Source organism: Cinclus cinclus, chromosome 30, assembly GCF_963662255.1.
Source record: "Cinclus cinclus chromosome 30, bCinCin1.1, whole genome shotgun sequence".
Classification (NCBI taxonomy): Eukaryota; Metazoa; Chordata; class Aves; order Passeriformes; family Cinclidae; genus Cinclus; species Cinclus cinclus.
The window spans coordinates 1,766,536-1,793,615 of NC_085075.1; the positions used below are offsets into that span (position 1 = coordinate 1,766,536).

General features: G+C 63.3%; 4 protein-coding genes across 4 annotated transcripts; 2 read left to right on the forward strand and 2 right to left on the reverse strand.

The window, feature by feature from the left end:
• Positions 1 to 359: 359 nt before the first annotated feature.
• On the reverse strand, positions 360 to 2,597 carry TUBA1A (tubulin alpha 1a). Its single transcript, XM_062510976.1, has 3 exons — positions 2,375 to 2,597; positions 2,139 to 2,287; positions 360 to 1,514 (listed from the first exon to the last, which is right to left on the reverse strand). Exons 1-3 carry the CDS (start codon positions 2,493 to 2,495, stop codon positions 534 to 536), a joined length of 1,251 nt encoding a protein of 416 aa, XP_062366960.1. The 5' UTR covers positions 2,496 to 2,597; the 3' UTR covers positions 360 to 533.
• An 8,034-nt stretch (positions 2,598 to 10,631) lies between these two features.
• On the forward strand, positions 10,632 to 12,919 carry LOC134054915 (tubulin alpha-1C chain). The gene is made up of 3 exons (XM_062510977.1): positions 10,632 to 10,854; positions 10,942 to 11,090; positions 11,945 to 12,919. The coding sequence occupies exons 1-3, from the start codon at positions 10,734 to 10,736 to the stop codon at positions 12,917 to 12,919; spliced, it is 1,245 nt and encodes a 414-aa protein (XP_062366961.1). The 5' UTR covers positions 10,632 to 10,733.
• A 1,208-nt stretch (positions 12,920 to 14,127) lies between these two features.
• PRPH (peripherin) lies at positions 14,128 to 16,882 on the forward strand. Its single transcript, XM_062511009.1, has 9 exons — positions 14,128 to 14,471; positions 15,121 to 15,181; positions 15,309 to 15,404; positions 15,484 to 15,645; positions 15,717 to 15,842; positions 15,928 to 16,148; positions 16,497 to 16,546; positions 16,691 to 16,767; positions 16,841 to 16,882. The coding sequence occupies exons 1-9, from the start codon at positions 14,128 to 14,130 to the stop codon at positions 16,880 to 16,882; spliced, it is 1,179 nt and encodes a 392-aa protein (XP_062366993.1).
• A 2,085-nt stretch (positions 16,883 to 18,967) lies between these two features.
• Positions 18,968 to 26,164, reverse strand: GLI1 (GLI family zinc finger 1). The gene is made up of 11 exons (XM_062510874.1): positions 26,068 to 26,164; positions 25,886 to 25,963; positions 25,485 to 25,680; positions 25,161 to 25,311; positions 24,869 to 24,970; positions 24,628 to 24,768; positions 23,890 to 24,039; positions 23,036 to 23,200; positions 22,445 to 22,693; positions 21,797 to 22,076; positions 18,968 to 21,183 (listed from the first exon to the last, which is right to left on the reverse strand). Exons 1-11 carry the CDS (start codon positions 26,162 to 26,164, stop codon positions 18,968 to 18,970), a joined length of 3,825 nt encoding a protein of 1,274 aa, XP_062366858.1.
• Positions 26,165 to 27,080: the final 916 nt, after the last annotated feature.

Consider the following 27,080-nt stretch of genomic DNA (forward strand, 5'->3'; position numbering starts at 1 on the left):
CCAGACAAGTTAAGGCCCCCAGAGGGCTCACTTAACTCCTGGTACTAAGCAAACCCAACCCTCTCCTCACTGCCTCAACCCTTGGGGGCACAACACCAAGCCCAACAGCATGAGGAAGGAGCATGGGAAGAAGGATGCATGGGAGGATGGAACATGTTTGGGAGGAACAGTTTGGGGGGGGGGGGGGGGCTGTGGGGTACTGAGCTCACCATAACACCCAGGACATGCTCAGGGTGACAGGGTGAAGAACCCGGGGTACAGGCAGGGGGGGACTGCAGGCCTGTGTCACGTACTGGTGGGGACAGTGTCAAAGCCAGGCAGAGACATTGCCACAGGGAGTGAAAACACCAGAGCCAGGGTAAGACAGGGAATGCTTTTTATTCAGACCCACAGGAGAGGACGGGTGAGTCCATAACAGACTTTTCCACTGAAGCACAGACCATTGACAGGACAGACCGCGCACACACTGCTATAGACCCCGCGGGGTCTTCAACTAGTTTTATGTTCCCTGTTCAAGCAGCACCCTTGTGAGTTTAGTATTCCTCCCCTTCCTCCTCTCCCTCTCCTTCCACAGAATCCACCCCCACCTCCTCATAATCCTTCTCCAGGGCAGCCATATCCTCACGAGCCTCCGAGAACTCTCCCTCCTCCATGCCCTCCCCCACGTACCAGTGCACAAACGCCCTCTTGGCGTACATCAGGTCAAACTTGTGGTCCAGGCGGGCCCAGGCCTCGGCGATGGCCGTGGTGTTGCTCAGCATGCACACGGCGCGCTGCACCTTGGCCAGGTCGCCCCCGGGCACCACCGTGGGAGGCTGGTAGTTGATGCCCACCTTGAAACCAGTAGGGCACCAGTCCACAAACTGGATGGTGCGCTTGGTCTTGATGGTGGCGATGGCAGCGTTGACATCCTTGGGCACCACGTCCCCGCGGTACAGCAGGCAGCACGCCATGTACTTGCCGTGCCGCGGGTCACACTTGACCATCTGGTTGGCCGGCTCAAAGCAGGCGTTGGTGATCTCGGCCACCGAGAGCTGCTCGTGATAAGCCTTCTCAGCAGAGATGACCGGGGCATAGGTGGCCAGTGGGAAGTGGATGCGGGGGTACGGCACCAGGTTGGTCTGGAACTCTGTCAGGTCGACGTTCAGGGCTCCGTCAAAGCGCAGCGAGGCTGTGATGGAGGACACGATCTGGCCTATCAACCTGTTGAGGTTGGTGTAGGTGGGACGCTCGATGTCCAGGTTGCGGCGACAGATGTCGTAGATGGCTTCGTTGTCCACCATGAAGGCACAGTCAGAGTGCTCCAGGGTGGTGTGGGTGGTGAGGATGGAGTTGTAGGGCTCCACCACAGCCGTGGACACCTGCGGGGCTGGGTAGATGGAGAACTCCAGCTTGGACTTCTTGCCGTAGTCGACAGAGAGCCGCTCCATAAGCAGGGAGGTGAAGCCAGAGCCGGTGCCACCACCAAAGCTGTGGAACACCAGGAAGCCCTGCAGCCCTGTGCACTGGTCAGCCTGCAAGGAGAGACAAAGGTGGGAGGCATGTTTACTCCAGGCAGCAGAAGTTACTCCTTCCTCTCTGTGGCCTCGCAAGGACATTTGGGGGCTTCCCAGCAGCAGAGCCAGAGTCAGCAGGATGGGGGACAGGTTGCGACTGACTCAATCTGTTACCCACTGACTCATGGTAAATCACCCAGGGAAGCCACACGGCCTCTGAGGCGAGACAGTGGCCACCAGGGGCACCTGAAGGTGCAAAATTACCACCGGCTTAGCTGCAGAGTGGGAACAAGTTTGTCCACCGGGCACTGCCATGACCGCATGACTCTGGGAGGGACCGGCTCGGGGCTGCCCATCCCCAGCGGACGCAGCTGGACTCGGCCGCGTCAGGCGCCAAGTGGGAACAAAGAGGGAATTGCCGAGCTCAGCACCGGCGGCGCCCGGGGGCTGCGGCGCTGTGGAGCGGCTCCAGCTGCGCCGCGTCCCACTGCCGGCCAATGGCAGCCACTGCACAACAGGATTAACATTAATTAATAAATTAAATCTAAACCCAACCCAGCGAGTCTGGAGGGGAGAGCGAGACAGAATGGAGGCTTTGTCCTCGCTCGCCATCTGCAACCCCCCCCCCTCCTGTGTCCCTACCAGCTTGCGGATGCGGTCAAGGACCAGGTCGATGATCTCCTTGCCGATGGTGTAGTGCCCGCGGGCGTAGTTGTTGGCCGCATCCTCCTTGCCCGTGATCAGCTGCTCGGGGTGGAAGAGCTGCCGGTACGTCCCCGTGCGCACCTCGTCTGCGGGGACAGCCCCGGGCCCCGTTAGCACCCAGCGCCCGCTGCCAGCGCCCGCCCCGCCTCACCGGCCGCCCCCCGCGCCCTCACCGATCACCGTGGGCTCCAGGTCCACGAACACGGCCCGGGGCACGTGCTTGCCGGCGCCCGTCTCGCTGAAGAAGGTGTTGAAGGAGTCGTCCCCCCCGCCGATGGTCTTGTCGCTGGGCATCTGCCCGTCGGGCTGGATGCCGTGCTCCAGGCAGTACAGCTCCCAGCACGCATTGCCGATCTGCACGCCTGCTTGGCCCACGTGGATGGAGATGCACTCGCGCTGCGGGGGCACACGGCACCGGGTCACCCCTTTTGTCCCCCTCCCCAGCCGTGGCACCAACCCAACACTGTCGGCTATCACCGAACTGGGAAGGGCACCTCCCCAAGGCTGGATGGGGTCAGATCCTGCCAGGACACAGCCATTTTTCGGGGTCTCGAGGTGCCCCCAGTGCAGAAGGTCCCAACCTGTCATGTGCTCATGACCGCTGGCACCCTGCCTGTGGAGGATGGGCAGCTCAGCTCTTGTGGCTCATCCTGCCCTGAGGGACGGGGACTGCGCCCACGGTGAGACGGGGAGCCTCAGGGTTCCCATCCTGCCCCGCCCAGGCCTGCTGAGAACCAACAAAGCCCCAGGGCGGCTCAGCACCGGGGACTCCTCCTGCCCACCCGCGTCCCTGTCGAAGCAAGGCCACGCCCAGCGAGGGACTGCTAGGGGGGTGTGGGGGTGGGGTGGGTTCCATCCTGCCGAGCTTCGACCCCTGGTGCGGGATGGGGTGCTCAGCACTGGGGGGGGGGGGGGGGGAAGCGGGAACACTTTCTGCCTCGTAAAACCGGGGCCATGCCCAGCGCAGGCTGAGGGGGTCAGAACCAGGGAAGGGGGGGTGAAAGGGGGTCTGTCCTGCCAGGTTTAACGAGAGCCACGCCCAGGGACGGATGGTAGCTCGGCACCGAAAGAGGGGGGTTCCGATCCTGCCTCTTTCACCCAGTGCCACGCCCAGTACGGGCTTAACACCAGGGACCCATCCTGCCGGGTTTAATGGGAACCACGTTTGGTTCAGGCTCGGGGTCCAGTCCCAGGGAGCCATCCTGTCGGATAGCATAGACTCCTGAAGCATAGCCACGCCCGACAGGAGCTCAGTACTGCGTCTTGGGGTCCCATTCTGCCCTGTTTAACCGGAGCCACGCCCAATACAAACTCGGGGCTCGGTCCCGGGGGTCGCGTCTTGCCCGGTTTACTGGGAACCACGCCCGGTGCGGTACCGTGGATCAGCTTCAAGGATCTATCCTGGCCAACTTAACGGGAACCACGCCCTATGGAAGCTCAGTGCTGAGTCCCGGGGGTCCCATCCTGCCCGGTTTAACGGGAGCCACACCCTATGGAAGCTTAGTGCTAAGTCCTGGTGGTCCCAGCCTGCCCGGTTTAACGGGAGCCACACCCTATGGAAGCTTAGTGCTAAGTCCTGGTGGTCCCAGCCTGCCCGGTTTAGCGGGAGCCACGCCCTCTGCGGAGTCTGGGTTCGGTCCCGGGAGAAGGCAGAAAGACCCTTCCAGGTCCGTTTAACAGGAGGCACACTCGGGACTGGGTCCCGGGTGACGCATCTTACTCGGTGTAACGGAGCCACGCCCGGTGCGGGAGGAGTCCCGGCACCGAGGGCTCGTCCCGGGGTGGGGGGTGGGGTAGACAACAACGACACGAAAAGCCCTCGGGAACGGAGATCAGGGGGGTTGGGGACCAGAGACAATGGCGAGACACGGACCGGGATGGAGGATGAAAACCGGGGACTACTATGGATAGGTGGGGATTGGGACCGCGGAAAACCACGGGTCCGTGGGTGTGGGACGGATGGGGCGGGCGGAAACGGGGGATAAGGGAATAAGGATTGTAGGAATAGGGACAAGGGACGTCCCGACCTCCCCCGCACCCCCTCACCATGGCGGCGGTCGGTCCGGGGCGGTCTCACAGCCCGACGCTGAGGTGGTCGATGTAAGAGGCGCGGCGGAGCGCGGGGTTCGGTGCGGGGCTTTATAGCGGCGGCGGGGCGGGGCGAAGCGGGGCGGGCGGCGGGGCCGGGGGGGGCGGCGGGGCCGGCGGCAGCGGCGGCCATTGGTCGCCCGGAATGAGGTAATGCCCCCCCGCAGCCGCAGACAAAGGCCGGGCGGTGCGGGAGGGGGGGCCCGGGGGTTGCGGCGGCCGCGGCCCGGCCCCGCCGCTGGCTCCCGCCCGCATCCGGAGGGGCCCCGGCTGTGTCCTTGGCACCGTCCCTGCCACGCCCTGGTCCTCGGTCTTGGCTGAGCCAGCGGTCACGCTCGGGTCCCCATCCCACGACCCCTATCCCCCCACGGCCCCCTTGCCCCAAGTCCAGCCGTTCTTCCCGATCCCATTCTCTCTCTGCCCGGAATGGGTCTCTTGGTCCCGGGGCTCCCGTTACACGGGATAGGACCACGCCCTGCTCCCCATCCCGGGGATGCAGCCCTCCCCCTTGCCTGGCCACTGTCCTAGCTCCCGGTTATCCCCGGCCGCACCCTGGTCCCCGTGCCCAGCCATCCCGTTGTTCCCATTCCTTGTTCACACTCTGGTCCTCACTCCCAGCCGGCCACGCCCTGGTCCCCTTTCTCAGGGACACTGTTCTCATCCCTGGTCAAGCCGCTGTCCCCATCCCCAGGGACACTGTCCTCATTCCTGGCTGTGCCACAGTGCCCTGGTTCTCAGCCGCGTCCCTGCCATGGCCCTGTGCCTGTCCCTGCCCTTTCCCTGCCGTGCCCAGCCCACCCAGTGCCTCTTTGTCTGCTCGGGCGGTGGGAACCAGCGCTGCGAGGCCCAGCCGGGGGGACCAAAAGTCATCCCCCCGGGCAGCTGGGGACGAGCAGGGCCGGGGGGTGAGGGACAGCGGGAGGACACAGGGGACAAAAGCCCCCAGGGCAGCGTTGGGCTGAGGGCTCGGACCGAGCAGCAGCTGCTGTGCAGCAGCTGGTGCTTGGGACATAGCTGTGACACTGGGACACGCGTCCCCTGGCCACCCCTCCATCTGCTGCAGCTCCTGCACAGCCCCCCCAAGCTACCAGCCCCACAGCCCTGGGCCTTCCCATCCCCAGGGGGATCCCCCTCCCATTTGTTCTTGCAAAGCCCACAGAGGTTGGAGGTTGTCTCCCCAAGCCAGGAGGCACTGGGGGGGCTCAGTCCCTGCAGAGGAGTGACCCCACAGCACATGCATGGCCCCAGCTGCTGCAGGTGGAGCAGCCAGAATGCACTCCCCCTGGTGAGAAATCCCTGTTTTTTTCCCTGGTGTTTCCCACATTATGGAGATTTCTGGGCAGATCCAAGGTTCCCATGTCCCTGCTACCAAACCCATGTCCCCGCCACCATGCCCATGTCACCCCTGCCAGCCCCATTTCCCTGCTGGTGCCCTTTTTTTGGGGCAGTGCTGGGGCTGCAGAGCTGCAAACAAAGAGGGGATGGGATTTGGGCATCGCCCATCAGAACAAAGGACCAGGTGGCCCCAGCTTTGCTAAGGAGAGAAAAGCCAGGAGACCTGGCTCCCATCAGGCTGGCCCCCGTGGCAAATGGCTGTTTTGGGGCACCCTGACCCCAAAGGAGCTCAGCCCCCAGCCCTGACTCCCACTGTAGGTCCATCCCTGCATGGGAAATGCCTCCTGCCTTTGTCCCCCTACAGTCCCAAGTGCTCAACAGCAGTGTGGAGCCTGCCAGGGTGTTCTCATTGTGTCCCCAAGGTGAGGGGTTTTTGGGAGCTCACAGCAGCCACCTGGGACCACTCTCCAAGCTAAGGAGGGTCCCCACCCATTCTGTTCCTCCTGAGCTGTGGGCAGGAGGTGCCTCATAGGGTAGGGGGTGGCTTAGCCCCAGAGGGTGATGTGGGGTGTAGGGTGAGTGGCACTGGGTGCTGCAGTCCCACTGGTGCCCCCCATCCCCCTCCCATCTCCTTGGATGTGGGCGACCACACGTCCCACACCGACTGCTGCCAGGCAACTGCTGAGGTTGCTAGGAGACCAGTTGCTAGGAGATGGGCTGGGACCCCCCTCGCATCCCCCTTCCCTGACATCCATCCTGGGGCCTGCTGGGCGGGGGGTTGCAGGCAGAGAAGGCCAAGTTGCCATCACTGCCTGGCCTTACTGTCACAGTGGGGGCAGCATTCCCGGGACCCCACCGCCTCACCCTGCTCAGCTGTGGGTGAGGCCCCGTCCTTGGGACCCCCAGTGCCTGACCCCGAGGGTGGGGCACCATCCACAGGACCCCCCCAGTGCCTGATCCCTCTGCTGTGATCAAGGGGGGTACACAGGCCCTCTGGTCCCCCAGCGCCCACCCTACTCCACCCTGCCATGGAGGTCACCAGCCCTGCCGTGGTGAGTGCTGGTGCAGGGGGGTCTGGCACAGCTCCCATCCTCCCCACCTCCTGCACTTCCCATCGCCTGTGCTCTGTTGACTGTTGGTAGCAACGCTGTGGCTCCTGGTGACGGTTGCTGTCCTCCCCCCGCCATATCCACTCCACTGGTGCCACCGGGTGGGACAGACCCTAGACCCCCGCCAGGTTCCCCCCTGTCTGCATAGAGTCCCCATAGCTGCCCCCACCCGGGCTGGGCAGCTCGGGGGCTCCCAGAGCTGGCATCTCATCCTGTGTGGGCTGATTTCCTGTCTGCTGGACTCCTGCCCGTGGCACAGCTAAGATTCCCAGCCTCCCCCAGTTTGGGCCCTTCCTGGGGATCCCAAATTGGTCACCTCGAACCCCATGACTGGAACATGCCATCTCCGGGGATCGAGGGGTCTCAGCCCCATCAGGAGCTGTTGTGGCTCAGGGCTTACATCCCAGACGCAGGCTGTTGCTATTTTTAGCCTGTTTTCCTGCAGAACCCAGCTCTGTCTGTCTGTCTGTCCATCCGCTGCCACCATCGATGTGACAGGTTCATTCAGATGAGAGACGGGGCAGCTCGAGGGGGGATTGCTCCTCTCCGGGGTGCCGGATGAGGCCGAGTTGTGGTGCAGGGGCCCCGCCGCCCCTCGGCTGGCCCAGGGTGGCACTGGGGGGCTGGACCCGCGGACTGGAGGCACTCACCCCTGCCCGCTTCACCCCCCCCTACCCGAAGGGCAGAGGGAAAACCCCTCCAACCCCAGTGCTGGGGGCAGGGGGTGACCGCATTCCCTGTGGGAGGAAGCAGGGAGGTGTCACCGGTGTTCCCGCAGCCTTGGTGTCCCGATGCCCCCTCCCGCCACCCGCAACCCTTCTCGCCCCCTCCCGGCTCTGCGGTGGGCCGCAACAAAAGGGAGACTTGGCCCCAGGAGTGGGGGACACTTCGGGGGGCAGGGGGAGCAGGGGTAGGCGCGGGGGGGCAGCCGTGGGGTGCGGGGGGCTGCGGGAGCGCTGCGGGAGCGCTGCGCGTGGGGAGGGGGCTGCGGCACCGCCTGCGTGCGGGGCGGTTCCGCATTGCGGCAAAGCCGGGAATAAAGGAGCGGGGCGGCGGAGGGGTGGGGGCGAGCTGGGAGAGACCCTGCTGTCGGAGGGGTCCGCCCTCGGCCCGGCCCCCCTAAAGCATCCCCTGATGCCCAGCAGGGCCCCGGCACAGGCGTGGTGGGGTGTCGGAGGGCTCCGGTGGAACCGGGGACTCCAGAGTGGGTGTTGCTGGGACAACCGACACCCCGGCCCTGGGAGTGTGCCAGCACCGAGGATGTGCCCAAGGAGTGGGAAGACACCGGGATGCTTAGGGAGGGGAGGGACACTGAGGTCGCCAGGGTGAGAGGGAACACAGACTGCCCAGGAACTGGGAAGGGGGGGGAGGGGAGACACGGTGAGGTATTCAGGGTCTGAGGAGACACTAAGGGGTGCTCAATGAGTGTGCGGGGGACGCTGAGGGTGCTCAGGGGCGGGGAAGACGCTGAGAGATGCCCAGGGTGTGAAGGGATATGCGGGTGCCCAAGGAGTGGTGGGACACGGTGGTGCCCGGGGAGTGGGGGATCTGTAATTCTGTTTTGGGGCCGACCCCAGTGTCCGTCCCCATGCTATCCCAAACCTCTCTCTGGCCTTTGGAACGCGACTCCTACACTCTTAAAACCAGCCCAGAGCGGGGGAGGCAGGATGGGACAGGGCGCTGCGCCCCGGGGGTGGGCGTGGGATGCTCCCCCAGCCCCGTCCGTCCTGCCCCACAGGAACTGCCCCATGTGGGTTCCCCCGGGGAGCAGCCCCGGGGCTGGCAGGGAACAGGGCGGCGGCGGGCACAGGAGCCGGCGCGACGGGAGCCCGCGGGGCTTCCCACGGGAATGGGATGGGGACGGGGGCGCGGAGAGGAATTACCGGACCCCCGAGGCCTCCAGCCCAGGAGGGGCCGGGGCGCTCCCTGAGCAGATGCAGCAGCTCGGGCTGCGGCCGGGGGCTACAGGGACCCATCCCGCCGCCGACTGAGACCCCCGCCCCAATACCGCAAAGCCCCACGTCTCTAAAGCCTCCCTTAACATAAAGCCCGGTTACCCCAACATTCCCCCGGCCCCGCTACCCCTAACGCTATCCGACCCTTCTGACCACCCGATCACCCTCTGTCTGTCTGTCTGTCTGTCTGTCTGTCTGTCTGTCTGTCTGTCTGGTTGGTCGGTCTGTCTGTCCGCCCAGCCCCCTCCCAGCTTTCAGGACCCCCAACCCTCCGCCCCTCTGTCCCCGCCCCTTTCCCCGCCCACATCCACGCCCATTTGCTGACAAAGCCCCGCCCCATTCACCTCCTCCCTCCCACCACGTTCCTCTCCGCTGACGTTGCCGCCCACCCTCGCCAACTTTCGAACCGGCCAATCAGAATCGAGGCGGGGCAGGGAGGGCGTGTCCAGAGCGCCACGTGGCCAGGAGGGGCGGGGAAAAGTCCCTCTGGTCCCTCCCCCTGTCCCCGCCCCCCGAAGCCCCGCCCCTGGGGTATAACTTGGGGGCCGTGCGGGGAGACCCCCGCCTCCCTCCTCGACGGCTTCGTAAGAGTTCGGGCAGCGAGCGGCTATGGTGAGGGCTGGGGGCGTGGCGGGGTCATGAGGGGGCATCGCGTGGGGTGGGACCCCCTGGGAGTGCGCGACCCCCAGAGCAGCGCGAGGGGTTGAGAGGCGGGTGCGTGCCCGGACCCCCCCAGTGTCCCCAGCAGCACGTGGGGCTGTGCTCTGGAGGGGTTAGGAGCTTCTCGCGTGTTCAGGATACCCCGTGGGATTGCCGAGTTCTGGCTTCTCCCGGCCAGGACCAGAGGCGGGGGTGCGTATGTCCTCCGGAATTGGGGGTCGCTCCTTAGGGTGCTTCCAATCCCGGACTGTGCCGATTCCCCCCCCTCCCCCGGGCTGCCTAATGCGTGGGGACACGCCGAGAGGCTCCGCGTGTCCCGGGCTCCCACACAGGTGCTAAACACGTCCCTAGAGCGGCCCTGGGGAGAGGAACCGGCCGTGAGGGGGTCTGTGGGGCACCGGGGATACCCCCCGTGCCGCCTTCTCCGTGTTCTCCGGGACACGCTTGAGAGTGAGTCACGGCGACGCGGGGCGACTCCGGGAGGGGGCAGGTCCCATGCTCTCAGCCAGGAGCGGCTGCCACAGGGAAAAGTCCTGCCGGTCACCGGAGTTTGCTCTTGTTCCGGGTGGAGCTGGCTGCCAGCCGGACACCAGGAACCGCAGTTAAGGGATGCAGTGGGACCGGGATGGTGCGGGGTTGTGCAAGGGCTGGTGGAGGAGAGAGTGGCTCCACATTCCGTGAGGTCCAAGGCTGTCCCCGAAACGGGAAGTGATGGTCGGCTGCAGTGTCCCTGAGCTGTGTAATCTGTGGGTGGAGGGGACTGGGAATAGTCCTGGGGAACCCAGATTCTCGGCACGCGGGAGGTGGTGGTGGCATGAATGGAGCCAGTCAGTGTAGGGTGCCACCTCCCTGGGGGGCAGGATGGGACTCTCAGAGCTCAACAGCCGCTGTGTCCCTGGTAGCCCTAGGGCTCTGCACACTGACAGTCCCAGTCCGGCCCCAAACGCGGGGGTCCCCCCACACCTCCCTCCTCAGCTCCTGCGTGGCTCCAGCTGGAGTTTGGGACGGTGCTGGGTCAGCCCTGCATGAGCCGGGGCACAAACGGGGTTTGGGAGAGCTAAGCCTGTGCCCACCGCATTATCGCTCCATCCCTCAGTGGGGAGGGTCTTACGTCCCGATGGGGAGGGGCAGGATGGGACCCCCAAAACTGAGCACTCTGCAATGGGCCTGGGCAGGATCTGGCCCCATCCAGCCTTGGGGAGAGGCCCTTCCCAGGCCGGTGGGTGCTGGGGTGGGACAGAGAGGGGACAAAAGGGGTGACCCGGTGCCGTGTGCCCCCGCAGCGCGAGTGCATCTCCATCCACGTGGGCCAAGCAGGCGTGCAGATCGGCAATGCGTGCTGGGAGCTGTACTGCCTGGAGCACGGCATCCAGCCCGACGGGCAGATGCCCAGCGACAAGACCATCGGCGGGGGGGACGACTCCTTCAACACCTTCTTCAGCGAGACGGGCGCCGGCAAGCACGTGCCCCGGGCCGTGTTCGTGGACCTGGAGCCCACGGTGATCGGTGAGGGCGCGGGGGGCGGCCGGTGAGGCGGGGCGGGCGCTGGCAGCGGGCGCTGGGTGCTAACGGGGCCCGGGGCTGTCCCCGCAGACGAGGTGCGCACGGGGACGTACCGGCAGCTCTTCCACCCCGAGCAGCTGATCACGGGCAAGGAGGATGCGGCCAACAACTACGCCCGCGGGCACTACACCATCGGCAAGGAGATCATCGACCTGGTCCTTGACCGCATCCGCAAGCTGGTAGGGACACGGGGGTCTCATGGGGTGGGTCCATCCCTGCGTGGGATGACGGATAAAAGGAAGCTCCAGGTGCTGCAGGGCAGGTCCTTCTCAGCCCATCAGCACTTTGGGGCAGAGGGTGGGGCTGTCCCATGCAGGGCCTGCTGCCCTTGCCCTAGCCCAGTGCTAACCTGCAAAGGCGAGGAGGGTGGGAACCCCCATGGCCAGGGCAGGGGGGACAGGTCAGATGGTTTGGGTGCTGGTGCAGCACTGGTTTGACTGGTGCAGCTGCCCAAGTTCTTTGAACCTCTGGTTCCCACGCTGGGGCTGGCGCCGAGGTGGCCGGACCTGCTGCGCCACCGGCTCTGCTCAGGGAGCTCCTGGCACATTAAAGGCTGAGCTGGCTGCCTGTGGGCTCTTTTGGGATAACCTCCTGCTGCACCCTCTTGGAAAAAGAGGGGCTGAAGCAGTGGTTGACTTATTCCAGTGACTGCTGGGGTGTCTCCCAAGAGCTGGGGTATCCACCAGGTGTCAGTGTTCAACATGTAAGCTCAGGGCCACCTTGTCCCCCACCGTGGTGGTTCCTGCTGTGGTGCTGGAACACCCTAATAATGTCCTCATGGGGCCACAGTGAGGAGCAACTTCTACTGTCTGGAATAAACATGTCCCTCCTTGTCTCTACTGCATGTCCTCAAATGCCTGCAGGAAGGGATCCCTTTCCATGGGCCTGGTCACATTGAATCACAGGGCCTAAGATCCTTAGGGGAAATATTTGCCATCCTGTGAGGAGTGCTTGCCTTCCTTGTCAAGTCAGTAGCAGCTGAAGTTCAAAAGCACTGGCAGTTTGGTTTTGTTTTCCTCTTCCCACCTTGCAGGCTGACCAGTGCACAGGGCTGCAGGGCTTCCTGGTGTTCCACAGCTTTGGTGGTGGCACCGGCTCTGGCTTCACCTCCCTGCTTATGGAGCGGCTCTCTGTCGACTACGGCAAGAAGTCCAAGCTGGAGTTCTCCATCTACCCAGCCCCGCAGGTGTCCACGGCTGTGGTGGAGCCCTACAACTCCATCCTCACCACCCACACCACCCTGGAGCACTCTGACTGTGCCTTCATGGTGGACAACGAGGCCATCTACGACATCTGTCGCCGCAACCTGGACATCGAGCGTCCCACCTACACCAACCTCAACCGCCTCATCAGCCAGATCGTGTCCTCCATCACAGCCTCGCTGCGCTTTGACGGAGCCCTGAACGTCGACCTGACAGAGTTCCAGACCAACCTGGTGCCGTACCCCCGCATCCACTTCCCACTGGCCACCTATGCCCCGGTCATCTCTGCTGAGAAGGCTTATCACGAGCAGCTGACGGTGGCCGAGATCACCAACGCCTGCTTTGAGCCGGCCAACCAGATGGTCAAGTGTGACCCGCGGCACGGCAAGTACATGGCGTGCTGCCTGCTGTACCGCGGGGACGTGGTGCCCAAGGATGTCAACGCTGCCATCGCCACCATCAAGACCAAGCGTAGCATCCAGTTTGTGGACTGGTGCCCTACTGGTTTCAAGGTGGGCATCAACTACCAGCCTCCCACGGTGGTGCCCGGGGGCGACCTGGCCAAGGTGCAGCGCGCCGTGTGCATGCTGAGCAACACCACGGCCATCGCCGAGGCCTGGGCCCGCCTGGACCACAAGTTTGACCTGATGTACGCCAAGAGGGCGTTTGTGCACTGGTACGTGGGGGAGGGCATGGAGGAGGGAGAGTTCTCGGAGGCCCGTGAGGATATGGCTGCCCTGGAGAAGGATTATGAGGAGGTGGGGGCTGACAGCATGGAGGGTGATGAGGAGGGGGAGGAATACTAGTGCCTTGTCTCTGGTGTTACACTGTGGTGCTGTTCATTAAAATGACTCTTTCCAGCGTTGCCTCGTTCATTGTGCTGGGACAATCCGCCTTGCTGTGACCTGGGCGGATGTCCCAGGGGAGGGGACAGCTGGGCTGGCTGCCCAGCTCTGCTGCCAGCTGGCACAGGGGCTGTGCTGGGAAGGGCTGGGGGTTGTGTGGGGTTGGGGTCCCTGGCTTGGTCCTGTGTTATGAGTTTGCAGTGCCCTGCTGGGCTACCTGCAGTGCTGGGGGTCTCATGTCCTACTCACCGTTCTGCTGGCCCTGAGGGTCACCAGGTGAAGGGGGACCCCTGAGAGCTCCCACTATCCTGCCTGGTGCAGACGGGCTGAATGTGATGTCATGCTGCTGCTGGCACGGAGCCACTCTCGGTGCGGTTCTCTGCAGCGCTGGGAGGGGGTCCTGGGGGGGAGGACCCTCCCCTCCCTTGCCACAGCCTCTGGGCAAGGCACCGACTCCTTCCCGTAAGTGCTGCCCTAGCTGCCCGGAAAGGGGGGGGGGGGAGGGGGGGGGTTGCAGAGCCCGTTGTCCAGCGCTGCCCCGTGCATGGCAGCTCCCGCAGAGCCGAGTCACCGTGTCCCTGACAAAAAGGAAGGGGGGGGGGGGTGGACCAGAAGGCCCCCTCTCCCTGGATGCTGAGCACCCCGGGCAGAATAGGACCCAGCTCAGACGGGTGCTCTGCCTGTGCCCTGCAGCCCCCACCCCCTCTCTCCATCCCAGCTGGAGGGTCTAGACCCCCATGCTGCCTGGGGCGGGATCTCGTAAGGGTCCCTCTCCCTCTGAGCGGGGGTCTCCTCTGTCTCCCGGGTACCTTTGGCACCTCTGCCCCTTGCCCCTGCTGCTGCTGCTGCTGGGTTTCTCTGCCTGCACTGTCGAGGGGGGACCCACCAGTCCCCCACCCCCTATCCCCTGAGGATCTCCGTGCCCCCCTGAAGGCGACTGCCTGCAGCCCTACGTCCTGCATCCCCTGCCTCTCATCCCGGGGGTTGTCCCCGACCACCCGAGCCCCTTTCCCCGCCCCTCTGAGGGGACATCCTCAACCCCTGATGCTCCCTCCTGCTGGGAGACCCCTCCCCTCTCTATCCCGTAGCCCCGGGTCCCCCCGGCGGGGCGGAGCCGCTATCCGCTATAAACAGCCGATACCGGCAGCCACCGCCCTCCCGGTGCAACCATGAGCCGCCGTGAGCGCGACCCCGGCGCTCCGCCGCCCCTCACCGTGTCCCCAGGGCGGCTGGCGGCGGCGGCGGCAGCGCGGGGCGCGGAGCGGGAGGAGTTGGCGGCACTGAACGATCGTTTCGCCGCTTTCCTGGAGCGGGTCCGGGCGCTGGAACGCCAGAACGAGACCCTCCGCGCCGCCCTGGGCCGCGCCACCGCCGCCACCGGGCCCCGCACCGGGCTGGTGCAGGGGGAGCTGCGGGGGCTGCGGGAGCGGCTGCAGCGCCTCGGCCGCGACCGGGACCGGCTCCAGGCTGAGCGGGACGGGCTCGCCACCGACCTGGTGGCCCTGCGGCAGCGGTGGGCCGGCAGTGGGGCCGTGGGAGGCAGCGGGATGGGGACAAAGGATGCGTCGGGATGAGGGATGCGCCGGAATGGGTACTGGGGATGGGTTGGGATAAGGGATGTACTGGGGTGGGGACTGGAGGATGTGCCGGGGACCAGGGAATGCACAGGGATGAGGGATGAGCTGGGATGAACTGTGGTGGGATGAGTTATACATGGGATGGGGAATGTGCCAGAGAGGGACTGGGGGATACGTTGGCATGAGAAATGTGACGGGATGAGACTTGCACCACGATGGGGACCGGAGGATGCAGCGGGATGGGGATGGGGGAGCCCCGGAGAAATCGGGGTAGGCACTGATGAATTTTCGGGGAAGAGGACCCCCGGGAAGGTGTACGCGCAGCAGACACTGTGAAAGGTACCCGGGATGCACGGAGGGCACTGGGAGGCGCTGGGAGATCTGGGCTCTGCGGAAGGGCGAGGCACTGGGAGGAGCAGGGCAAGGTTGGGGGCACTGGGAGGGGACTGGTGCACTGGTGCGAGTGCTGGGAGACGCTCCATCCCTGTTCGCCTCTGCTCTGTGTGGAGGGGGCCGCAACAGGAGGCAGGAAGAGGGGATCTGCACCCCCGCCCCCACCTCCCTCTCATCCCTTGCTGTCCCCAGGCTGGAGGACGAGACACAGAAGCGTGAGGATGCTGAGAAGAGTCTGGTGCTGTTCCGCAAGGTGAGGGGACTGGCGGGCCCGTCTCCCCAGCAGTACCGAATCCTCCTCCCCCACCACCTTGGGGGAGCTCCTGGGTCCTCCCATCCCCTCCACACTGCCCTGCAGCTTATCCCAGCCTCTCCCACAGGACGTGGACCATGCCACGCTGTCTCGCCTGGAGCTGGAGCGCAAGGTCGAGCTACTGATGGACGAGATCGGCTTCCTCAAGAAGCTGCATGAGGAGGTGGGGCCGGGGTGGGATGGGGCGAGGGGAAACAGGTCAGGTCCTTGTGGCACGACGTGACGCTCACACGCCCGTGCAGGAGCTGCGGGACCTTGAGGTGAGTGCCCCGAGCCCGGCGGGGCTGGCCGAGGTGGAGGTCTGCAAGCCGGAGCTGACGGCTGCACTGCGGGAGATCCGCACCCAGTACGAGAGCATTGCTGTCAAGAACCTGCAGGAAGCCGAGGAGTGGTACAAGTCAAAGGTACCCGGGGCTGGGAGGGATTTTGAGGCGGCTGAGCTATCCCAGAGTCCTGACTCGCCTGGCCCGCACAGTTTGCCGACCTCTCAGATGCAGCAAACCGTAACCACGAGGCACTGCGGCTGGCCAAGCAGGAGATGAACGAGTCCCGGCGGCAGATCCAGAGCCTGACCTGCGAGGTGGACGGGCTGAAGGGCGTGGTGAGAGCCGGGGAGTGTTTGGGGGGGGGGGGGTGCAAGAACCAGACCCCACCCCGGCCCTTTGCAGCCCCTTCTTCCCCTGCAGAACGAGGCGCTGCAACGGCAGATGCGGGAGATGGAGGACGAGTACGGGGAAGAAATCGGGAATTACCAAGACGTGGTGGGGAGGCTGGAGCAGGAGATCCAGCAGATGAAGGAGGAGATGGCGCGGCACCTGCGCGAGTACCAGGACCTGCTTAACGTCAAGATGGCCCTGGACATAGAGATTGCCACATACCGCAAGCTGCTGGAAGGCGAGGAGAGCCGGTGAGGGGAGCCCGGCACACGGTGACACCCCAGTTCCGGTGGGGAAGGTCCCCCGTGTGGAGTCACCCCGGTTATTGTGGGATTTTCTTGGGAGGAGGCAGATCCAGGCCTTGTTCCCACAGGAAAACAAGAGGTTCCCATGGGAGCTTCTTGCTGCTGAGATAAAGTCAAGGCCAGGGGATGGTGGGGGAGCTGCCTCCAGCTCCACTCTGGGTCCCAGCCTGGCAGCCCAAGGCACAGCCCCCAACTGAGCTAGGATGTGGGTCATGGACTCGAGGGTGTGGAAGGGCCAGGATCACTGGTGGTGTCCAGGAAATCAGATCCTCCTCATCCTCCTCTCCCCCCCAGGATCACCATCCCACTGCAGCCCACCAGTTCCTTCAGCATGAGAAGCTCAGGTGAGTGACAAGCTGGGGGTCCCCCACTATGCTTGCGGGTCTTTCTTTCGGGGTAGAGACCATGTGTGGATGTGGGTGGGTCCCTGTGCTCTTGCCCAGTGTGTCTGGGGGGACATGGGGTGCTGATGACCCCTCTGTGCCCAGTGCTGGAGCCCCAGCCTGCGGAGACCTCGGCACGGAGGATGGTGCTCATCAAAACCATCGAGACACGTGATGGGCAGGTGAGAACTGGGGGTCCCCTGCCTGGGGGCTCGACCTTGCCATGGGACTGATCCCCCGATTCTCCTCTTGCAGCAAGTGGTGACAGAATCACACAAGGAGCGAGCAGGGAAGTGACAGAGAGGAGCTGCTGCAATGGCCCTGACCCCATGGTGGTGGTTTTGCCAGACCCTGCTGTGTCCTGGGCAGGGCATGGAGCAAAGCAGGGGGGCTGGGAGTGCCCCAATTCCTATTCCTGCTGTCAGCACCACGGGACAAAGCTGTGGTATGTCCCTGTGCCTTTGCAGTGTGTCCCTGTGCCTTTCCCCCCACTATTTATCGCTATTTATTGTCTATTTATTATTCTCCGAACCACAAACCCAGCTGTATTTAATATCGAGTGTTCCCCACGCTGCCCTGGGACCGAGGGGGTCCTGGCTTCCATCTCGCCACCAGAGCTCGCACCGGCTGCCCCCGCGGCTGGAGCGTCCGGTGACATCCAAGCGCTGTCTCCTCTGGTGTCACCGCCCTGGGGAGTGGGGCAGAAAGGGAAGCAGCGCCAAGCTGAGGGGTGGGATCTGCGCCCCGTTCTGTCCCGGGGCCCCTCTCCATCACCACTACGCCCAATCTGGGGGGTCTCACCTCCCTTCCCGTCGCTGGAATCGAAACCAGCACCGGCTGCCCCCGGGGTTGGCGCATGCGGTGGCACCCAAGCGCTGTCCCCTTCGGTGTCACCACCTCGGCGAGCCTTAATCCCGCTCCCTCCCGGGATTCTGCGACTTCCAGAGGACCAACGAACACGTCCGGTATACCGGAGGGCTCCAGGCTCACGAAATCTCCGGCCGGAGACGAATCGGTGCTCCCGGAGCATCGCAGGACCGGGACGGGCACGGCCGGGAGCGCCGCGCTCATTCCTTACCGGCACCGCCAGAGGGCGCCATCGGCCCGGCCCGACCGCTGCCGAGGCTTAATTACGTATTATTTGCCTGTTAATTACGGGTTAATTACAGCGTGACGAGGCTCTGGATGTGCGGGTAAAACACCCTGATTTCCATATTTGCGTTAAGCATTTTTTTTTTTTCGTGATTAATTGCGTTACTTCAAGCAAATCATGCAAAATAGCGTTCGTGCAAAATTTGCGCACTGTTTCATGATTTTCAGCATTTTTTTCGCGCCAGTGATTGAATTGTTTAAAGAAAATTATGCGCAATTGCGTTATTTAAATCTTGCACACATAGTTGCATTATTTAAGCAAATGTCACACTATTGCATTTGAAGTATATTTTTCCATCATTAACTGTGTTAAGTACTTTTTTTGCATTATTGTGTTATAGCAAATTATAAAAATTGCATAATTTCATGGAATTTTGGCACCATTAATTGCATTATTTTATGCAATTTTCGCACCAATAATTACATGAACAAAATAATATAAAATCACATTATTTTAAGATTTTCCCCCATGATTAATTATGTTATCTTAGGTCATTTTTCACATGAAAATCGAATTATTTTAACCGAGTTTGCATTATTAATAGCATTATTTTAAGCCATTACCATTACTGGAAGCACTAATTGTGATATCGCTCACTTTGGGTCATGGCATCACCCCAGGAACAGCCCTGAATCCCTGGTGGAGGGTGGGGGAGCTGCTGCCAGGGAATTTTGATCACAGATGACCAAGGAGTGTCTTGTCCACCCCTCCCCAGGACGACAAACACACAGTCCCAGTCCCCTGAGAAAGGGTTTAATGAGGGGAGGGGGTGACATTGCTGGTGCTCTCACAGACAGGAGGTCTGGGAGGGGACAGACAGACAGACAGATATGAACACTATGTACAGGCAACCCCCCCCCCCCCCCCCCCCCGACACCACCTGTGGGGAACTGTCCCCCTAGAGCAGGGCTGGGGGTGCTTGCAGTCCTGCTAGACGGGGATTTGGGCTGGGGGAGCACTGGGAGCACTGGGATGGGGCCGGGGGCTCTTTGGTTTCGGTGTTGAGGCTGCGCAGGGGAGAGTGGGGCACGCTCCGAGGCACTGCAGGAAGGCCCAGTAAAAGCAGTTCCCCACACCAGAGGTCACCTGGAGGGTCGGGGCTGTGTCTGGGACCTCTCCTGAATGAGGGCATAAACGTGGGTGTGAGGACAATTCCCACCTGTGCCCAACATGCTGCCCCCCCCCCCCCCCCACCACAGAGGTGCCCACCTGAGGGCAGGTACCCCCCGTTAGGACAGGGAGTTGAGGAAGTGGCTCTCCCCTGCCAACGTGCTCAGCATGGAGCTCATGTCCCCCACTGCCATGTTGGCACCCCCAGATGAGGACAACAAGAGCCCCCCAGCCGGGCTGGGGGGTCCAGGCAGTGCTGCGGGGGTCTCCACGTCCTCCACAATGGCAGCAAAGTCAAGGTGCGTGTTCTCCAGGTCCAGTGAGTCCAGGCTATTGGCTACCTGCTCCCCGGAGTCCAGGTAGTAACAGGAGGTGCCCCTGAGTCCCTCTGGGCCATAGTGCCCGCTCCCCCCACAGCTCGCTGCCCCCTGGCCCAGCAGCTTGTGCCCACCTTTGCCCCCCTGCCCATGGGAGCCCTGCCCTGGGTAGTACAGAGAGAGGTTCCCGGGCCCCTCGGGCATGGGGCGGGTGGGGGGCAAGCGTGGCAGGCGCCGGGCGTTGGCATCCACCCCCTCGTAGCCATGCCCTGGCTGTGCCAGGCTGCTCGGGTAGCTCAGGCTGGGTTGGTGGCCCGGTGGTTTTGGTCCACCTGGAGGATGCGGCATCATCTCGGGGCTGAAGCAGGGGGGGCTCAGGAGGTGCTGGGGTTCTGCCAAGCTCTGCAGATGATCTGGTTTGGGTTGGTAACCGCAGTATCTGGGGCTGAGGCACGGCGGGGCCAGCATAGCCTGGCACTGCCCGGGCTCGCTGCCCAGCCCCACGCGAGCCACACTCCCCTTGGAGGGGGGCTGCTCCCCCCACATCAGCGCCTGCTGTGCCTCCACGTAGTTCCGGACCATCACTTCTTTGGTCTGCAGGGTGGGGGTCTGGGCTCTGCGGGCGCCCGGGCTGGCGATGCCCATGTACCCGCCCGGGGCCGGTCCCGTAGGGGGGTACCCGCCCGGCCCCACCTCCATGGCGTGGCCGAAGGCAGCGGGGGACGCTGGGGGCCCGGCCAGTTTGGCGCTGGGGCAAGGAGCAAGTGCTGGGCTCGGCGCTGGGTATCGCTGCTCGGATTTGATCTGGAGCCGGTTAAACCGGTGCCCCCTGGAAAATTCGCTGTCCTGGCATGAGCTCACCAGTTTGGGATGCTGCCCACAGGCGCTGGGATGGGGGTACTCGATGCTTTGATGGGGACAGTGTGACCCGGACATGGCGGGAGTTGCAGCACTGACACTTTGCCTGGAGCTCATGTCCAGCATGCTCTGGGGGGGCCCATCCCAGGGCTCTGGCATGGCCCCGTTCCCAGCAGGCAAACTGGGGAAGCGCTGGTTCATCTGGCACTGTGGGAGGGAGAACTCGGGCTGCAGCAGCCCCTCCTCCATGTCCCCATGTGTCCCCACCATGGTCCGCTGAGCACCGTAGATGCCACCCTGGAGCTCCACAGCAGTGCCCTGGCACGGGAAGCTTTCCTCGGGATAGCTCAGGTACTGATCCATGTCTAGAACCTCAGGGCCAGGACCCCCCATGCTCTCCAGGAAGACATTCTCGGTGATGCTGGGGGGGCGTGGGGAGAAGCCATGGCGCTGCAGGTTGGCCTCGGAGCCACCCAGGGGCTGCAGTGCTGTCCTGGCCGCGCCTGGCACGCTCACGTTCCCCACGCTCTTAAACCGTTGCACCCTGGGCACGGCCGGAGGCTTGGCCACCGTCCGGGCAGGGTCACTTGCCCGTCGCACGCCGTGCCGGGGCACCAGGTGGGCAGGGACGCTGCCCGGGTAGCCTGGGTGGTCATTGGAGCTGTGCCTTCTCAACAAGCCGTTGGCGATGCAGCGAGGTCCGGCGGGTGCGGGGTAGCCCCCGAGCATGCCACCGTGGCCACCTGTGGCCACCTGCTCCACACTGGGCAGTGGGGTGGGCGGGGGTCCGCCCGTGGCTGCGGCGTACTTGGCTTTGAGGCGGTAGCGCTGCGCCGGGGTGAGGTTGCCCACCCCCGGCAGCCCAACGCCGGCATCGCTGGATCGCCGTGACTCGTCCGGAGAGATGGGATCGTAGCCATCCCCTGGGCACGTCCCGCCGGGCATCGCTCCGGCCTCTCCACCCGGGCACGGCCCGGCCAGGTACGGGGACACCAGGGACGAGCGGCGGCTGACCGTGTAGGCAGAGCTCATGGTGCTGGTGCCGCTGCTCCGGCGCTCGCCCAGGGCCACCAGGCCCAGCTCTGCTGCCGACAGCTCAGCGATGCGCCGGTGCGAGGCTGGCGGTGGCACCGGGACACCGGGCACCTCCCCGGGCGGGCCTGGGGGAGAGAAGGAGGAGTTACCCTGGAACACAGCGTGGTAATGTCAGAGCAGGGACAGGAGCCGCCTCCAGAGCTGGGATGTGGCTCTTCCATGGTTAGAGCCTGCAAGGACAGGGAGCAGGTGGCAACAGAAGCTCATTTAGGTCAGAAAAATCATGGAATCGTGGAATGGTTTGGGTTGGGAGGGATCGTAAAGATCACCCAGTTCCACCCCCCGCCACGAGGGCAGGGACACTTCCCTCTAGACCAGATTGCTCCAGCCTGGTCTCAGATGCTTCCAGGGATCCAGGGGCAGCCACAGCTTCTCTGGGCACCCTACGCCAGGGCCTTCCCACCCTCACAGGGAAGAATTCCTTCCAATATCCCACCTAACCCTGCCCCCTTTTCCAATGTGAAGCTGTTCCCCTTAGCCCCGGCTCTCTAGGCCCTTGTCCAAAATCACTCTCTGGTTCTCTTGGAACCCCTCTAGGACTCTAAGGTTGCCCCACATTTTGGGGTGCACTTCTAACACCAGCAAGGCGTGGAAACCTCTGGCTGCCAACCACACCTCTCCACACACTTCCCATGGGACAGGTTCCACATCCCAGATGGGGAGGCACCCCGATCTCACCAGCTCCAGGGATGGGTGGCAGGTTCAGGCCCTTGGAAGCCGCAGGTTTCCTCAACTGCTTCAGTTTGTCGATGCGAAGGTTTTCCAGTTTGTGGAGGGCCATGAGCCCTGAGGTGCCCATGGGCTCCCCGGGCACCACGTCCTCCAGCGTGGACAGATCCTCGTAGCTGCCACCAGCATTTCCTGCCATCTCCACGCCGCTGTCGTTGTTGGTGGTGCTGCCCAAGGGCGAGTGGTCACTGCTGCAGGAGGACTGCCCACCCGGGCTGGGCTGAGGCTTCTGGGGAGAACCAGAGCACGGCCAAGCGAAAGGGGGTCAGGTACCCAGGACACCCTTGGAATCACCATGGAGGCTGGAAAAGCCTCTGAGATCACTGAGTCCAACTATTAACCCAATACTGCTGTGTTCACCAAGTGTCCCCAAGTGCCACATCCCAGAATTTTTTGGACACTTCACCAGGGATGGTGACTCCACCACTGCCTTAGGTAGCCCATTCCAGTGCCTGAACACGAATAAATTTTCTCTAATATCCAACCTAAGCCTCCCCTGGCACAGTTTGAGGCTGTTTTCTCTTGTCCTATCACTTGGGGATGATCCCCCACCACCAACCCCTCCCTCCTTCCTCCACTGCCCCTGCAGCTCCTCACCAAGGCCAGCTCAGGCACAAGGAGTTTCCCATCATCCTTCCGAGCCTCGCTGGGGCCGTTTGTGTCCTTCTCCTGTTTCATATCCAGGGGGGCACTGGGGGTGGGCAGTGCCCGGCCTGGCCCCACATCCCCTCGGTGCTTTTTGGTGACGTGGGCGTCGGGGCCGTGCACGGTCTTGACGTGTTTCCTGAGGGAGCTGGGGTCCGTGTAGCGCTTGGTGCAGCCGGGGATCTTGCACACGTACGGCTTCTGCCCGGGAAAACCGGTGGGCGCAGAGGAGGGAGGGTGTCAGCTCCAACCACAGCCCCTTCCCCAAAAGTAACCCACCCCTCACCATCCCCTGGAGAGAGCTGAGGGTGGCATTAAAATGTGTGAGACTCCATGGAAGGGGCACGGTGGGTGCTGGGGAGAGCCCAGGAAGGCAGAGGAAGGAGGGAGCGGGGTAAAGAGACCCCAGGGGGAATGCTGGTGATATTTAGAGCACGAAAAGAGGGACTTGGGGCACACAGGGGCAAAACCGAGGGATGTGGGGAGTTCTCAGAGGACAGGAACGGTCTGGAAGCACACGGGGAGCCCTGGGTGGGGCCATACCTCATTGGAGTGGGTGCGGTTTTGGTGCTTGGCACGGTCGGAGGCATTGGAAAAGGCTTTGTTGCAGCCCTCGTGCTCACACACGTAGGGCTTCTCACCCGTGTGAGAGCGCAGGTGGGTCTTGAGGTTCTCCAGGCGGGAATAGGCTTTGTTACAGCCCTCGAACTGCGGCGGGGCAGGGTGGGACATGTCACACACGTCACCAGGCCCTGGAGCACGTCATCCCTCATCCCACACCCCTGTCACGTCTGCCATGGACACACATCTCACCTGCCCTCCTCAGGTGCATCCTCACACCGTGGCGCAGCCCTTCACCCCGGGGTTGTGCCACCTCGTTGTGCCCCTGTTCATGGCAGCCCCTCAGAGTGTCCCCAGGGGGAAACCCCAAACTGGGATTGACAGCAACACCCAGCTTCCCATCCTGATTAAATTCAGGAACATATTCCAAAGTATGGGACAGCACTGGGGCAATAGGACTCTGGGTTTAGATGGGATGTTGGGAAGAAATTCCTCCCTGTGAGGGTGGGGAGGCCCTGGCACAGGGTGCCCAGAGAAGCTGTGGCTGCCCCTGGAACTTTTCAAGTGTCCAAGGTCAGGTTGAAGGGGGTTTGGAGCAGCCTGGGACAGTGGAAGGTGTCCCTGCCCATGGCAGGGGGTGGGATGGGATGAGCCAGCCCAAAACTTTCCATGATTCATGAGCCCCATACCTGTACCCACCTGCTGCCCAACCCCTCTGTCACTCCACGACCCCACAGGCTCCAGCTGCTATACTTGTAGCCCTTCTCACACTCTACCCTGTCCCCCCTCATTTTCCCAGTTCACCCAACATTTTTGTAGAATTTCTGGCATCTCACCGTGCACTTGTGAGGTTTCTCGCCCGTGTGACGCCGCATGTGCACCACCAGCATGTACTGAGCCTTGAAGGGCCTCTGCTCCCGGGAACACGCTGCCCAGTGGCACACAAACTCCTTCTTCTCCCCATGGATGTGCTCATTGTTGATGTGCTGAGGAGGGAAAGGAGTGTCACTGGTGGCACTGGCGAGGGGGACAAGGGACGGGGAGATAGGGAATATCATAGGAGAAAGGGGTATGGAGGGATTGGAGAGGAGTGGTATGGCAGAAAGGGACAAAGAAGTGACTGGGATGGGAGAGAGGGACATAGACAGACTGGGATGAGAGAAAGGGACATAGAGGGACTGGGACGGCAGGTGGAGACACCAGAGTTTGGGGGAGAACAGGTCAGGTGGTGTTTGGAGGAGGCAGAGAATGCAGGGGATGTTTGAGGGATACTCTGGGAGGACCAAGAGTGGCCAGAGGGGTCAAGGTGGTCCAAAGGATGGTCAGGGGGATACAGGAGAGTTGGAGGAAGGAAAGCTGGAGAAAAGAACGGAGTCTGGAAGCACCAGTGACTGAGGAGAACTGGGGGATGCACATCCCTCCCTTCCCAGGAGGGAACTTCCAGCATCGTGGTGAGTTCCCAGAGCGGGTGGATGGGAACTGGCAGCAGGACTCATGGGCTGATCCAGGGGGATATTGCCCAGCAGCCTGAGGGCAGTTTTAGGGTGGGAACACCTCGGCAGCCCCTGACTCACGTGCACCAGCTGCTCCTGTGTGTCAAACTCCTTGGCACAGCCATCCCAGTAGCAGTTGGTCTCATACACAGCCTCACACTCGGGTTTCCCGTCCTCCTTCTCCAGCTCTTCCCGAACATCCAGCATGCCCAGCAAGGGGTCCTGGGGAAGCACGGACAGGTGAGCACTGCCAGGTGTGACCCCACAGGAGTGGTGCTGGGAGTGTGGGGATGTGAGGGGGATTCCATGGCCCGGGGTGTACCTGGGTGCCCGTGGACGCTGGGCTTGAGATGTCACCCTCAGACCGCTCCTCTGGGAATTTGGCACTCAGGGGGCTGCTCAGGCTCCACTCCAGCTTCAGCTGCTGCCGGGACAGGGGAATTGGGAGGCAGTCAGCATGGAGATGGCCACCAGAACACAACTTGCATGGATGCCCAGCTCACGTGGATATGTCTGACACAGATTCCCCTCTCCCACAGATCTCACTCACATTGATCCCCTCTCCCACGAATCCCCTCTCCCACAGACCCTCCCATGGATACCCCCCCCCATACCTGGCAGTGTTTAAGGGTCCCACGAGTGGGTGGGTGGTGCAGCAGCCCCGGCCGCGTGGGCAGCTCGTGGGAGCCGCAGGGGGGGGGAGGCGTGTACAGGTGGCCTTGGCCCTTCTGCTGTCCAGGTGGACTCTGGTACCCCAGGGATGGGCTGTGGAGAGCAGAGGGACAAGCAGGTGACAAGACTGAGGTCTGCTGAGCCAGGGATCCAAATAATCCCTTCCCCACCATCCCGCCCTGCTCCCAGCACTCTCCAAGGTGGGAATGGACACTCAGCTCCCAGCCAGGCTCCCACCTGCCAGGGGGCTAAGGGCAGGTGCCCACCTGATGGTGCTGATGGACAGGTGCCCATAGGAGCCGCCGGCGGAGGCACAGCGGGAGTTGATGAAGGCGACGAGGGAGTTGGGGGAGGTGCGGATCACGGTCTGCAGGTCGATGCTGGAGTCGGACAGCGGGGAGATGGACAGAGCCCGCTTCTTCCCCAGCTTCCCCGCACCGCGGGGCGTGGAGAACCGGGAGCCTGGGAGGGCAGAGCAGGGGGCACTGCCCTCAGCATCGTCCTGGGGGGCTGGAGACACCCCAAGGACACACATCTGGTGTTCGGAGGCTGGAGGAGTGAGTGCCCTGAGTGTGTCAGTTCACTTCAGATTTAGAACAGAGAGACGCTTAACTCCTCTACAGAATTCCCCCCTCTGCCTCACAGCCCCCCAAAACCGGAGACTCACCATCACCAGGGTGCTCAGCTCCTGGTACCAGCCCATACCCACGGTGTCCGGGCTGATGGCACACGGGGAAATCAAGTCCTGGAGAAAGAAGGACAGGTGAGCTGGGTGTGGGAGACGGACCCCCGGAATACCCATGGCCTCGGGGGGTAGATCTGGAGCTTGGAGTCCCCACCATGACCCACCTGGTGGTCCCTGGGCGGTGGGGGCTGGTCCGTGGGGTGGGTGCAGGCAGCACTGCTCGCTGTAGCCGGCGGCCGGGGGTCCCGCGGGGTCGAACATGTCGCGGTGGGGCCCGGGGGTGTCTCAGGGGCACATCGGGGTGGCGGCGGGGCCCGGGGGGCTGCGGGGCCCGGCGCGGGGACCTTGGGGGGGGGGTTGGGTGAAGGGGTTGGGTGTGGCCGCCAGGGGGCGCCGCAGCACGCGGGACCCCGCTCCCCGCGACTGGATTGAAACTAAACCAGCAGGGATTTGGGGATATTTTGAAGAAATTCCTCCCTTTGAGGGTGGGGAGGCGCTGGCACAGCGTGCCCAGAGAAGCTGTGGCTGCCCCTGGAACTCTGGAAGCGTGCAAAGCCATGTTGGACGGAGCTTGGAGCAACCTGGGATAGTGGGAGGTGTCCCTGCCCATGGCGAAGGGTCAGAATGTAACTTCAAGGTTCCTTCCAACCCAAACTATTCTGGGATTCTATGAAATGGAAAAGCGAGGCACAGCCGGAACCATTCCCGGGCCAAGGACCAGAGCCGGCTCCCTACTCCTCCCTTCCCAGGGATTCTCCAGCATCTGCAGGTCCCACCCAGCCCTGCCTTGCCCGTGGGTCCCCACCCTGCCCGCGGGTCCCCACCCTGCCCTGTCCCACCCACGCATCGCGCCCCTGCCACGGGGCTCAGCCCAGCCCACCGTCGATCCCTGCCTGTGGGGTCCTGCTCTGAGCCTGGTCCCGCCCCCAGCCAGGGCCACCATTCTGCCCCTAATCCACCACAACCCCCTGGTCACCATCCTGTCCCCCCACTTCATTCCCTCACGGTCCTTGTCCTGTCCCCCAACCCCATCTCCATCCAGGGCCACTATCCTGCACCCATCCATTCCTGCCCCCCTGGTCCATGTCCTGCCCCAAAGACCCCCGAGGGCTGACATGAGGATCAGGAGAAGCCACCACAGGAAGAGGCAGATGTGAGTGGCACTGGGAACAAGAGC

What these genes read in the sequence shown, in the direction of transcription:
- TUBA1A (XM_062510976.1), bottom strand. Translation starts at nt 2,495, where the DNA reads ATGCCCAGCGACAAGACCATCGGCGGGGGGGACGACTCCTTCAACACC. An exon ending in CCTGGAGCCCACGGTGATCG is followed by an intron (nt 2,288 to 2,374) that starts GTGAGGGCGCGG and finishes CTGTCCCCGCAG; the next exon opens with ACGAGGTGCGCACGGGGACG. An exon ending in TTGACCGCATCCGCAAGCTG is followed by an intron (nt 1,515 to 2,138) that starts GTAGGGACACAG and finishes CTCTCCTTGCAG; the next exon opens with GCTGACCAGTGCACAGGGCT.
- LOC134054915 (XM_062510977.1), top strand. Translation starts at nt 10,734, where the DNA reads ATGCCCAGCGACAAGACCATCGGCGGGGGGGACGACTCCTTCAACACC. An exon ending in CCTGGAGCCCACGGTGATCG is followed by an intron (nt 10,855 to 10,941) that starts GTGAGGGCGCGG and finishes CTGTCCCCGCAG; the next exon opens with ACGAGGTGCGCACGGGGACG. An exon ending in TTGACCGCATCCGCAAGCTG is followed by an intron (nt 11,091 to 11,944) that starts GTAGGGACACGG and finishes CCCACCTTGCAG; the next exon opens with GCTGACCAGTGCACAGGGCT.
- GLI1 (XM_062510874.1), bottom strand. Translation starts at nt 26,164, where the DNA reads ATGTTCGACCCCGCGGGACCCCCGGCCGCCGGCTACAGCGAGCAGTGC. An exon ending in AGCTGAGCACCCTGGTGATG is followed by an intron (nt 25,681 to 25,885) that starts GTGAGTCTCCGG and finishes CTGCCCTCCCAG; the next exon opens with GCTCCCGGTTCTCCACGCCC. An exon ending in CAGCGTCCACGGGCACCCAG is followed by an intron (nt 24,769 to 24,868) that starts GTACACCCCGGG and finishes GTGCTTCCCCAG; the next exon opens with GACCCCTTGCTGGGCATGCT.
- PRPH (XM_062511009.1), top strand. Translation starts at nt 14,128, where the DNA reads ATGAGCCGCCGTGAGCGCGACCCCGGCGCTCCGCCGCCCCTCACCGTG. An exon ending in TCAAGAAGCTGCATGAGGAG is followed by an intron (nt 15,405 to 15,483) that starts GTGGGGCCGGGG and finishes ACGCCCGTGCAG; the next exon opens with GAGCTGCGGGACCTTGAGGT. An exon ending in CTGGAAGGCGAGGAGAGCCG is followed by an intron (nt 16,149 to 16,496) that starts GTGAGGGGAGCC and finishes TCTCCCCCCCAG; the next exon opens with GATCACCATCCCACTGCAGC.